Source organism: Manihot esculenta, chromosome 15 (genome assembly GCF_001659605.2).
Source record: "Manihot esculenta cultivar AM560-2 chromosome 15, M.esculenta_v8, whole genome shotgun sequence".
Classification (NCBI taxonomy): Eukaryota; Viridiplantae; Streptophyta; class Magnoliopsida; order Malpighiales; family Euphorbiaceae; genus Manihot; species Manihot esculenta.
Genome location: NC_035175.2, coordinates 3,933,205 through 3,946,050, shown reverse-complemented (window position 1 = coordinate 3,946,050; position 12,846 = coordinate 3,933,205). Strand labels below are relative to the sequence as shown.

At 31.5% G+C, this 12,846-nt stretch overlaps 2 protein-coding genes across 2 annotated transcripts; one reads left to right on the top strand and one right to left on the bottom strand.

The window, feature by feature from the left end:
* The first annotated feature begins 2,514 nt into the window (after positions 1–2,514).
* LOC110601364 (putative vesicle-associated membrane protein 726) lies at positions 2,515–5,084 on the top strand. The gene is made up of 5 exons (XM_021738475.2): positions 2,515–3,077; positions 3,738–3,879; positions 3,973–4,093; positions 4,285–4,347; positions 4,618–5,084. The coding sequence occupies exons 1-5, from the start codon at positions 2,888–2,890 to the stop codon at positions 4,759–4,761; spliced, it is 660 nt and encodes a 219-aa protein (XP_021594167.1). The 5' UTR covers positions 2,515–2,887; the 3' UTR covers positions 4,762–5,084.
* Positions 5,085–5,549: 465 nt separating this feature from the next.
* On the bottom strand, positions 5,550–8,980 carry LOC110600727 (protein SULFUR DEFICIENCY-INDUCED 2). The gene is made up of 4 exons (XM_021737580.2): positions 8,582–8,980; positions 7,081–7,293; positions 6,662–6,817; positions 5,550–6,435 (listed from the first exon to the last, which is right to left on the bottom strand). Exons 1-4 carry the CDS (start codon positions 8,684–8,686, stop codon positions 6,028–6,030), a joined length of 882 nt encoding a protein of 293 aa, XP_021593272.1. The 5' UTR covers positions 8,687–8,980; the 3' UTR covers positions 5,550–6,027.
* Between the last annotated feature and the right edge of the window lie 3,866 nt (positions 8,981–12,846).

The window sequence follows — 12,846 nt, the reverse complement described above, 5'->3', positions numbered from 1 at the left end:
TGTCTCTCTGCTACAGTGCTAGCTGTCTCTGTCACTCAGCTCCGTACGTACGAATGTGTCAAGGCTCCTTACCACACCAGGCGGCCATTTAATTCTCTCCAGTGCGAATGCGGGTAGGGCTGTAAGGTGTTTGGGTCTACTATTATTTCCCACATCATTTCAATGGATTGGACTTCTTCTTATTGGACCCGGGCTCATGAGGGACCTGACTTACGCCGCGTGTCCGAATCGAGATCTGAAACGATGGGTCGGTCTTGCTAAAAGAGAACTTGATGGACTTTGGACTATTGCTCTCCTTTTGGGCCCGGCCTCGCTCAAAGCAAATGAAGCCCGATGGTCATCAGGATCTACAGTATTAATCCTGCTATAAAACTTCTATCATACAATTACATAATAAATTTTAAGATTTTAAATTAATGTATTAATCCTGCTATCAAAATATAAAACTTTAAAAAATATGATACTATATTAATATTCTATATTGATATTTGTTTATTGTAGTATTAAAAACAATTATACAGATTTATTAATGACATATTATTTATTCGTTAAAAATGTTACTAACGAACTAATTTTTATTTGCAATTAAGCCGGTGAAGCTGAATTTTATTATTAGTGATAAATTTAAATATTTATTACCGTAAATATTAAGATTTTTTAAATATAAAATTTTCAATTTTATGTAATTTTATTTCAGATTATAAATTTATCCAACAAAAAATTGAGGAATCCAGGTCAAATTCACATCATAAATAAAATAAAAAATCAATTTAAAAATAATTAGATATATTTTTTAAAATTGAATCATTACTGCATATGTCTATTATTTATTAAAAATATATGTATATATATACACCCGGATGGCAGAACACAATTTAAACATAAAAAAAAAAATCAATGCACATATTTTAATACATTTTTTTGGTAAATTATATTTACGTCCCTGAGTATTAAGTGTTAATGTATTTTAGGGATATAAAAGTTATTATTTTTCCTTAAAATAATAAAATAAACTGATAGAGTCAAATATATTATTAACAATAAATTTAAATATCCATCACTAAAAATATTACTTTTTAAATATAAATTTTTTGATTTATAAAATTTTGTTTTAGAAAAAAATTCGGTAATTCTTTTTGACGGTAAATTTAGGAATTCAGGTGAAACGTTGTAAACAAATTTTTTAAAAAAAAAAAAAGCAATTTAAAAAATAACTATGTTTATTTTATTTTTTTAAATAAAACTATTAATTATATTAATAAAATTATATTAAATAAAGAGAAATATCAGAGAGACAATTATAATTGATAAATTTTTTAACTATGAATAGTTAAAGTTAGAAATATCAGTTTTAGAGTCTAATCTAAATTTATAATTGTTTTACATTATATCTATTTTGTTAAAAGTTTAATTATTAATATATATTATTTATTAAAAAATGAGTTAATATATATGCAGACGGTAGAATACAATTTAATTTTAAATAAAAACAATACAATGTATATATTTTAACGCAGATTTTCAGTGATAAATTATATTAATGTCTAGATATATGGGTTAATTTTAGGCTAAATGACTGAAAAAAAAATCAATATTTATATTATTTTTGTATTTTAATTTTAAATTTTAAATAAATTAATTCAATATTTTTTGTGTAGTTTTAATTAATTTTCAAAAATTAAAATATAAAATTTAATATAATATTTTATTAATTTTTAAATATAAATTAATTATATATATATATAAATAATATTAAATTATGCCTTTCATTCTTTTCTATTATAAATAAAATTTATTTTGTATTAATAATTATGAAATTTTTTTATAATAAATATACTATTTTTAATTATTTTGTATATATTATTATTTTAAATTAAATAACATATATTATAAAATATTAATAATTATTAATATAAAATAAATTAGCCACTATTGAAGATATAAGTTTTATATTTAATAATTGAATTATTTATTTTTAATTTTAATTTTAAAAAGTGATTAAATTTTATTGTTAAATTATTTAAAATTTAAAGAAAAATATTATTTAGTCTGTCTAGAAAATCTCACTGATTAAATTTTAAATTTTAAAAAATATATTAAAATATTTTTATTAATTTTAGGTATTAAATATAAAAAAATTTAAAATATTTTCAGTTAAATTAATTAATTAATTCAATTTTTATAAAATTAAATAACCAATTAATAAATTTTATTCATATTATAATAATTAAATAATAGAATACTTAATATTTAAAAAAAATTATTAGCAGATTTTTTAATATCTTATCTTGATGAATTTTTTAAATTAATAAATTAATTAATAAATTTCATAAAATTTAAAGAAGTAAATATTTTTTTTAAAATTTAATTATTTAAAACAAAATATAAAATTAAGCGAACATTCATATTTTTTCAATTAATTGACCTTAATTTTAATGTATTTAAAGAATGTAAAAATAATTTTCTATTTTCTTAAAATAATAGAATACACTGTTGGGACCAAAATAGAAACTTCCTATTCGAAAAACTCATGCCATCTAAAAAATTCAAAACAAAATTACCGCGTGGTGGAAGTCCCCGCCCTTCATTTCCTTCTCTATCGTCCATCGTCCACTCTTTGCCTTTTTCCGGCTCTTTCTCTCTGTGTGTGACGCTCTCTCTCTCTCTCCACAAGTTTGGTCCGCTGTTTTATAACTCATTAAAGAAAATAACAAACCATGCCATACTTATTAGCGTATAATACCTCACAGATCAAAATCCACCGAATTTCTCTCTTCTCCGATCTCATTGTCTCTCCCGCTTTCCTTCCCCATTCCTCTCTTCCATTCTGTCCGATTGTCTTTACGGTTAGCGTTTTGCAGTTTTCTGAAGATAAACAAAGTTAGAGATGGGGCAACAGACGCTGATCTACAGCTTCGTCGCTCGAGGCAAGGTGATTCTGGCGGAGTACACGGAGTTTAAGGGAAATTTCACTAGCGTCGCCGGTCAATGCCTCCAGAAACTCCCCGCTTCCAACAACAGGTTCACCTACAACTGTGATGGCCACACCTTCAATTACCTCGTTGAAAACGGCTTCAGTAAGATTCTCCTTTCTACCAATGCCCACACGCCTTTAACCTCATTTCTACAAGTTTTGCGCGCGCGACTGGTGTGGGTTTATTTGAATTCTGATATAGATCAACTATTAATGTTTCATTGGAAACGTCTTCCCTGATTTGTTTACATGTGCCGTGATACCTTTGTTTCCTTTTTTTTTTTTGTTTATTTAGATATCGAGTTTGAACAGTTTTATTATTCTTTTGGGCTTTTTTTGTGTCATTTCGGGGATCTGCGCGTATGACAATGTGATTTTATTGGAATTGGACGTTTATGCTTTTATTGATTATGATATTAGAGGCTGCATGTGTTTTGAATTTTGACATAGACAAGGATTACCGTTTTCCCTAAATTGTTCCGTTGGTTATTATTTCAGCTGAGTCGATCTTACATCGACTACTGACTAATGGAAAGTTTTTTATTGATATTTTTCATTGTTTACTAGTTTTTTAAGGAAATAGTTTTGCAATTTCGCTCTGTTTGGTTGTTTAATGGAAAAGGATTATTGGTTTTGGTTTCATGGTGCTTGATTTAATTGAAGTAATTACAACCCAGGGCTTCGAAACTATAATGCTTCATTGCCTTAACATAGTAACGAAAATTTTGTATTGAGTCTGCTCGTTTATATTTGGACGGTGCAGCTTACTGTGTGGTTGCAGTTGAATCTGCTGGCAGACAAATTCCAATTGCCTTTCTGGAGCGAATTAAGGAAGACTTCGTCAAAAGATATGGTGGAGGGAAAGCTAAAACTGCTCAGGCCAATGGCCTGAAAAGAGAGTTTGGGTATATAAATTTATGTCTGATTTTTTTTTTTTTCATATTGATGAATTAATGCTTTTTTTTTGGGCATGATTTTCACATTTGTCTACATTATAGGCCCAAACTGAAGGATCACATGCAGTACTGCGTGGCTCATCCTGAAGAGATCAACAAGCTCGCAAAAGTGAAGGCTCAGGTTTCTGAAGTTAAGGGCGTGATGATGGAAAACATTGAGAAGGTACAGAATAACTGCTGGGTTTTTCTTCCAATTTCTGTAAATGTTTTTTTGGAGGTCAAAAGTACCTGGTATCCTATTTTGGCATGCATGCTTGCAGTAAATTTGTAATTGCTAAAGCGAGCAACATTTTGAAACTAATCTTGGTGATGGCGATTCTGGACATCTGTAAAACAAAAATCTCTTTTCTGTAGGTTCTTGATCGCGGCGAAAAGATTGAGCTGCTGGTGGATAAAACTGAGAGCCTCCGCTCACAGGTTTGTCCAATATAACCTTCATATGTTTTATTGAAATCCAGAAATCTTCTACTTCTGATTTTGCATGGAAATAATTGCCCTTATTTCAAACGGCCTCTTGAAATTATTGGAATCTTGTCAGACATCATCGGCATGATGCTGAATGGGGTATGAAGTCAGGGCACATCTCTTTAGTGCCCAGATGGGAATTGTGATTGAATTAGTTTAGTCATGAGTGAAGTTTTCCTCTGATGCCTGATATCATTTTCTTAAACTGATGTGATGTTGTAGGCACAAGATTTCAGACAACAGGGAACTAAGGTCAAAAGGAAGATGTGGATAGAGAATATGAAGATGAAACTGATTGTTTTCGGTATTGTTGTTGCCATGATTCTGATTATATTCTTATCTATTTGCCACGGATTCAAATGTTAATTTCTCTTGAATTTCGTTGGACGCTGTCCTTTCTGTCAAGCTGATTGGATTGTCTGGCTAAATTGGTTCGCCTTTCTTCCGATGATCCATCTTGCACATGCAGATCTCTTTGTATGGGGTCTTTTAGGTTATGCCTTCCCCCCTATGTTAGCCTTCAGGGATGTGAGAAGGTTTGTATTTTGGATTGATTGTATAGGTTTTCTTTGTGATTGATATTTGTTTAAAGATGTAATGGAGGATATCTAATGCCTACAGTTTACGTTGCTATTAATGTATCTTGTCTCTTTGATATATTCCTTGATTTCAAACTCTTTTACTTCTACTTGATTATGTCTGTAACTTAATTTCTTTGTAGTCTCCAAACCTACAGTGCTTTCATGCGGAAATGTTGATGCTATATTTGACACCGAACTTGAAATGATGGAAAATTATGAAAATAATAGTGAAGGCTGGACCTTTTTAATGATTTTATGAGATATTCGAAGTTCTTTCGATGTGTAAATGATTTTGTTTTAACTTGGATAAAGGCTCGGATATTTCAAGTGCATGATGCATTGGCGATTTCTGAAAAAGGTTTAAAGAAATTATTGGAAGTAGCCCCTGCTTTTAACGGGTGGAATTTCAATAACCTGTGGATGGTTCTCAGTTCTCATGCCGTTCCCGTTACACTTTATCAATCGGTAATTCGCACTGAATTGGCTTTTGGAAGACGCAGACTTGGCCAAACCATCGGTCTAGGATGCTTTGGAGAGTTTGTCAAATCATAAGATCCGTAAATCTCGATTTGATTTGGTTAAAACGCTTTTCTTTAGTTTTTTTTAAATTACATTATGATCTATGTAACCAAATCAGACGGTTCAAAATCTATTTTGATCAATTCAAACCGACATCGGCTGTAGGAAGACGGAAGTAGAGTATACCCAATTCACCTGTCACCAATTATTTACCAGGGCCCATCTTCATTGTCGAACCACATATTAGCCGAGCAAGCATCACTTTCAACCCTTTTCTGTAATGTTAACGTAAAGCTTTCTGATCCATCTCTTTTGCCTTCAAACCCATTGTCCGACGCAAGTATTTCTCGGGCAACTTTGTCGCTTAAGGTTTTGGAGCAGTTGCAGTGCAAAGAACCACTAGTTTACAGCTTCCTTCAAAAGTGCACATTTTTTTTACAGTTACTATTTTATCTTAATCCCATTTATTCTCTTACAAAACATCATTTCATCACCTCAACATATCATGAGAGATGGACCTAAGAACATAGGATCAACAGGCTAATTGATCTCTATATGGAGATATCTCCTCAAAGATGGGCAATCTCCTTGATCTATAGGGGGCCCATTGGCTCATCAACTGGTCAAGTCCTTCAACAAATGCATCTTCTAAACTTAATCCTGATGATTTGGGGGATAGCAGTGATGATTGGCACGTTTCTAATTCATGAAGTAACTCCTCGACACGGTTTCTTGACTTGGGGTCATTCGATCCTGAAAGCTTACCCTGCAATACATCATCAAGGATAGAACGAGCCTCAGCATATCGCATCTGCTTGATAAGGCACAAGCACAAGTTGCAAGCCTTGTTAGCATCAGGATCAATCAATTGAGCCTTCTGGTATACAACTTCTGCTGCCCAATAGCTTCCTTGCTGCATGTACGCCCAACCCAAGTTTCCCTGTGTTGAATGTTTGTGAATTCAACTAACTTATGACAAAATTGAAAACAGGATATAAAGGGGAAAAAATGGACAAACTAGGAGCCAATGATGTGCTCACATGGCCAATAGAGGTAAGCTTTATAGAAATGACAATCTTAAGAAACAAAGCAATTTATATTCTAACTGATCACTGAACAGGACGTGGAATATATTAATCAAAGAAAAGACTAGGTAAATTCAGTACCAGTATCCGAGACGTCTCTTGCTTTATGGTAACCTGGAACTTCCTCCCATGAGATCGAGCTGTCTTAGTAAGCTTTCCATTGAAAGCCTCTCCTTCATAAATCATCCGAAGCTTTTGCTTCAATAGTTCTATCTGTTCCTCAATTCTCCCACATTTCTGCCATTTTTTTAAAAAAATAATTACTAGTGAAACTAACCAAAAGATAACAGGACAATGACTCGCGTTTTTAAAAAAACATGAGAATTTCGCTACTCTTGATGAATTGATGATATTCTAAATTACCATTAACTATATGAAACGGTAATAATTAGCCTGATATATTCAAAGGCTAGAGAAAAGGCAACGACTCCTTCGCTCATACCAAGTACAACCAGAACATCTATTCTAATTATAATCAGACCATTCTAACGTTTGGATACCTTGTACAAGTCAATGAGGACATTGTCAAGTGATTCTTGGGCTTGCTTGGAGCAGCGATGCCTGAAAGATTTTATAGCTTCAATTGCTTCCTCTGCTCGATCCTGCTGTTTCATAACTACTGCCATGTCTTTGAGGGCACTGTCTACTCTATCTCCAGCATTTATCGCCTTCCAAAACAAAACTATCGCCGCTTCTGGATCCTTTTGAACTAGCTGTAGTAGAAGGGTTAAAATAAGTAAAAACACCCAAAATAAATCTACAGAAGCCTGCAAATTTATACAGACAATAAAGCCATCATTCACCAATAGGTTGTAAGCAAAGTAACTATTGTCCCCTATCAAGGAATCCATGAGAGAGAGTGTGAATTGGATTATTTCAGATTTTCTGGCTCCATTTTGTAGCCTATTAAGAATTCTCAGCTAGACATATGTGATATATCAATATAACAGGCGTGGGGATTTTCTCAAGGATGACTTTGCAGAAATTTCTTCGAAAGTAATAGTTCTCATAACCATAAAAATTGAGCAAATTTCTTCAAATATTGTTTTAACACTTCGAATCCTCGAAACTTAAGCTTAAAAAAAAAAACCATTTTAAACAGTGTTATTTTGAAATATTAATTTTAAACAGAATTTTCTCTTTTTCCAGCACACTATATTCAATCACCTTACAAGTGTCCCATTCCCCCCCCCCCCCCTAACATTCTTGATCATTTCCTCATCACTTTCCAATTTATTAAATCAGTTCTATTAAATTTTGTTATCATCAAATCAAGCTCATAGCCAAACAAGAGTAATTCTACACCCGCGAATGAACAAATTACATATTATCTCTCATATTTAAATTTGAATTCAAATTAATAAAATCTCATCCATGGTTTAGCTAAAAAATTTCAGCGAAAAATAGCGCAAGCAACCCGCAAAATTACAAAACAGAAAACATAATACGTGCTTTCGTCCGAGTCAACGGTTCAGATCGACCCATCACTCGCTCTGACATAGAGCTCACTAATGAGTGGTCAACACTTCATTTCTAACGAGGCATACATATAAGATGAAACCTGAATATATCAATTAAAATTTCACAAAAGTATCATGTGAAATTTCTTTTACCCCGGCTTCTGTTTGTTTCGAGGAAAAACTATTTCAATGGTAAATTTTCCTAAGAAATGAATAAGAATATCTTCTCGAACTGAATAGGAAGGAGTTGGTAAATGTATACATCCATCAAGGACCTTTCAATATTTAAAACTACCCAGAAACACACTTTCTACAGAATCAATACAGAATGTAGAAAATCAAAACCTACCTATCGTAATCCTGGGTGTTCAGAATGAATAAAATGTTTAAACTAAAACATGGACCCAATAACATCCCAGTTCAATACAAACAACAAATAACAACATTATAGAAAAAGGAAGATTACCCAGTTACATAGCTATGTTAATGAAATCACAGACATGAAAAAGGGAAAATAAAGAGTAAATGGATATATTTATACCTGGACATGCTTAGCTCTAACATAAGGGCTATCGCCTGGAGGAAGCTTGTGAATAACATGGTAAGGCTCTTGATGATGATGATTCTCTGCTTTTTCTGAATTCATCTTTCTCACTCTTAAAGCATGCAAGAGATCAAATCAAGCCTTCCTTCGTTAGGTATACACAGACAATCAAAACGTACAACTGAGATGGATCAGAGGAAAAGGAAAACTAGAGCAGTGAAAAAAAAGAAACTTCCATAGCTTGTGAGAGCTGCGAGTTGCTTTCTTAGAGCTACAAGTCTCCATAGACGATGATATTATTTGGAAAGGGAACCGAAGATAGATGAATCTGGACGTGCTGTGGTCTAAGTTCATTTCTTTCTTTTCGTGGAAACCGTTCCTGCGGGATTTTGCCACGTCGCAGGTTTTTTTGTGAAGTAAACGGGGGCCATGCCACCGTGTCTTTCCTTTTGGATCCACAATGGCTAAAAAAAGATATGATTTCTGATCGGTCAGAAATTATATTGTAAAGATTATATAGTGAAATTTACAAATAATTAAAATATGAAAAAACAAACAATTTAATATAAATTATATATATATATACACACACACAAATATATCTCATGGTACGTTTTTAATGGTGGAGTCTCATTAAAAATAATTAATTTATAATTTTTTAATTATATGATCAATTATTATATAATTATTATATTTATAAATTTAATTTAATAATAAATATATCTTAATAAATCTAAAAACTCTCAAATTTTACCCTCAATCTTCCATTTTAAATTAAAAAAATAATAATTATTTACTTGTTATTTCATTATAAAGTTCTTCCTGCCCTACTCTATACTACTTATGCCGTGCATTTGACAAAAAGAAAAAAAAACGCGCGTCCCTCTATTTTTCCATTTTACAATTTCACCCATCATTTTTTGTGAAACTATTTTTTGACGATTTGTCAACTAAGATAATCAATTAATTTTTAAATAATAATTTATATATGAATATTTAAAATTATTAATTTAATGAGTTTTTTGAAGATAAGTTTAATAAAATTATAAACACAATGAACTCTACGACTATTTCTGCGTCATATCTTTCCTAAGAATGTTGATCTCTATTTTTGCAGCTAACCTATATGGATTCCTTTTCTCAATTTCAGTCTAATTATAGAAACATGTTATAAATATTTAATAATAAAATATTTTATTGATTATTCTCATTATTCATTCCTTTCTTAATGTCGACGTATTATAAGCATTACACGTGTCTATAACTCCAAATTCCTAATATATAAATCCTAACAAATAAATGACATATATATTTATTTGTTTTTTCCTTTGGACGGAGAGGAACCGTTGTTGAATTTAATGAATTTATGGTCACATCTTCCATTGGAAAAATAAAACTGTTATCCAAGCCAGGGGGCAGTGATGAATGATGATGCTGAAAGGACAACACACCATTTAAGTCATGCCATCGCCTCAAAGGTTTGATCACCAACAAACCATGGGCGCAATTTGAAACTACGAGCTGCCTCATCGCCAGCTGGTTTTCATTTTTTTACCCTCCACAGGAGTTTTTCTCTCTCTCTCTTAAACTACAAAAAGAAAAAGTGAAAGTGTCTGATATGTGAAATAAAATAGTAATAATTGTTTTTATTTATTTTTTTTATATATAATTATTTATTGATATCCATATAATTGAATTATAAAATAATAAACGTAAATGCAGGGCTTCCTTCCGTGGCTTAGCCAGTTCATAGTTGTCCAGATTAATGGGCTTACTGGGTGCAGCCTGGTCCAATTCCAGCTGTGTATATTTGCAGATCGTCTCATGAACTAAAGTCAGGCACTGACTCGGGCTTGGGCTCCCATGGACCTATTATTGTTTTTTTCACTTGAAATTATTTGTTGTTATTTTTTTAAGCAATTATAAATTAATAGTCTTTCTTTGTTTTTTTTAACTGCAAAACTCCATTTCATGGCTCACAAAGAGGGCAAATGACGGCAAATGGGCTCACAGAATAGAATATATTATTTTTAAATAAAAGAATCGAATTAAATCACTTTATAAATTAAATTAAAATTTTAATTCAATTTTATTTAATCAATTATTTTTTACTTAAAATCAAATTTTTTCCGATTACATGCACAATTACAATAAAAATGCAATATTATAAAAATGAGTGATTTCCGCATTGAGAATTAGAATAGCTACCTAATCCGTAAATACAGTATCATGCTAATTGTCGCAGTCACTTTTGAGCACTGTGTCTATGCGGCACTTTGACAGATTCTAACGAGATTAAATCCTGCTAAATTCAGCCTATTGATGAGTCTTGTCACGCTTACTGGTTTTGCCTTGCATTTGACTTATCAGGAGTGCAACTCTAGCCTCCAACCAAGGTATACAGGAATGGTGATTTCACACACAATAGCCTTTTGAGCAATTCTCCACCCAATTTTCACGACAATATCTTTTACAGTATAGTGTTGCACATCCCTATAAATTATAAACGTGACAACTCTCCTCCCCTCAAACCATGTTCACCTTCGAGCATGTTTGTAATTAAACACTTTGATCTCAGTATCATTTCTCTGAAGTGACACTCATCCACTAGAGATGCGAGAGCAACGAGCCAAAGGGGATATCCCTATCCCGTCGGAACGCAGGTTTCACATGCCTTGCCCCACCCTCTAAGGTACCCGAGAAACTCAATCCTCACTCAAACATTTGCCCCGCAATTTGCTCTTGGACACCACATTTACTTAGTAAGTCCGATATGATACCTCGATGCGCGCAACATCAATCCTTTCTCCCCTCCACCAAAGAAGCTCAACTACGCAAAGTCACTCTACAGGATCCCTGGTGATCCCCACACCAGGAAAGACAACTCTTCTTCTCCTCTATTATTCCAGGATCTTCAGGTGGGATGACACTGCATGCCATGCAGAAGTCCACCTTCGCTCTGATACCACGTGTCACAGGCGCTTTTGAGTATTGCGCTTATGCGGTACTTGGACAGGCCCTAACGAAGTCAGGGCTTGTAAAGTTCAACCTATAGAGGAGTCTTGCCACGTTGATTGGTTTCGCTCTGCCTTTGACTCATCAGGGGAGCAGCTCCAGCCCCCAATCAATAATGCAGGAATGGTGATTTCACACATAACGGCCCTTCGAGCAACTCTCCACTCAATTTTTATGGCAATATTTTATCCAGCATATTTTCTCCGCATGATATTGCACATTCCTAGAAATTATGGATGTGACATAATGCACTATATTCAACTTATGCGTGCTTAGTGAATGCCTATAATAAGATTAAGTACATATTCAAATAATCAGTGGTGAAGAAACCATTAAAATTATCACTTACTTGACTGATCCGGTAATACTCTAGAGGAAATGTGAAAAAAAAAAAATTATTTAAGAAAAAATCCCAAACTTTAGTTTTTTCATAATTTTAATTATTATTTTTTATTAATTTTAATTTAATTTGAAATTTTAATATTAATTTTAGCTCACTTGTTAATGTGTTAGTTGACATAGTATAAATATTAAATTTTATTCAATATTAATAACATACCCTGAATATTAACGATATATCTAAAAATTTTATAATAAAATATTTAAAACTTTATTATTTTTACAATTACATTCTAAACTCTTTTCCTCAGCTACTATATCCCAAATTATTAAGGTTGTTAAATTAACCGTGCTCAGACGTTATTGATAGTCGTTAAATTTAATAGCGGTTATTAACAATACTATTAGTAAAAAAATAAAAATTTGAGGTATAATTAAAAAAAAAGTATAAATTTTATTTTTGTAATATTGTAAATTTATAATTTTTTTACGCTTCTTATTTTTTCATTCTCTTAAAATATATTGTATTTTTTACCATTTCTCTTAAAATTATAATATTATTATAACTTTTACCTTTCTATTTTTAATTAATTTACAAGACAAATAATTTATTATAATATTTATTTTTCCTTCCCCTCACAAAAAATAGAAAGAAGAGAATAACGAAGGAAACATATTATTTTATTTCTCTATTTAAAAAAAAAATATTTAAATTAAAAATTCAAACTAGTCACTTTTTTTATCAATATATGAAGAAAAAATGTGTGCCGCTTTTCTTTAAGATATCTTTCAAAAAATTAGAAGATTTTAATTTTAATTTAAATGTAAATTTTTTACTTACAAAAATTAATAAATTTCTATATTATTAATGTTTTAAAAAATTTCATTATAAAAATAAATTTTATAGT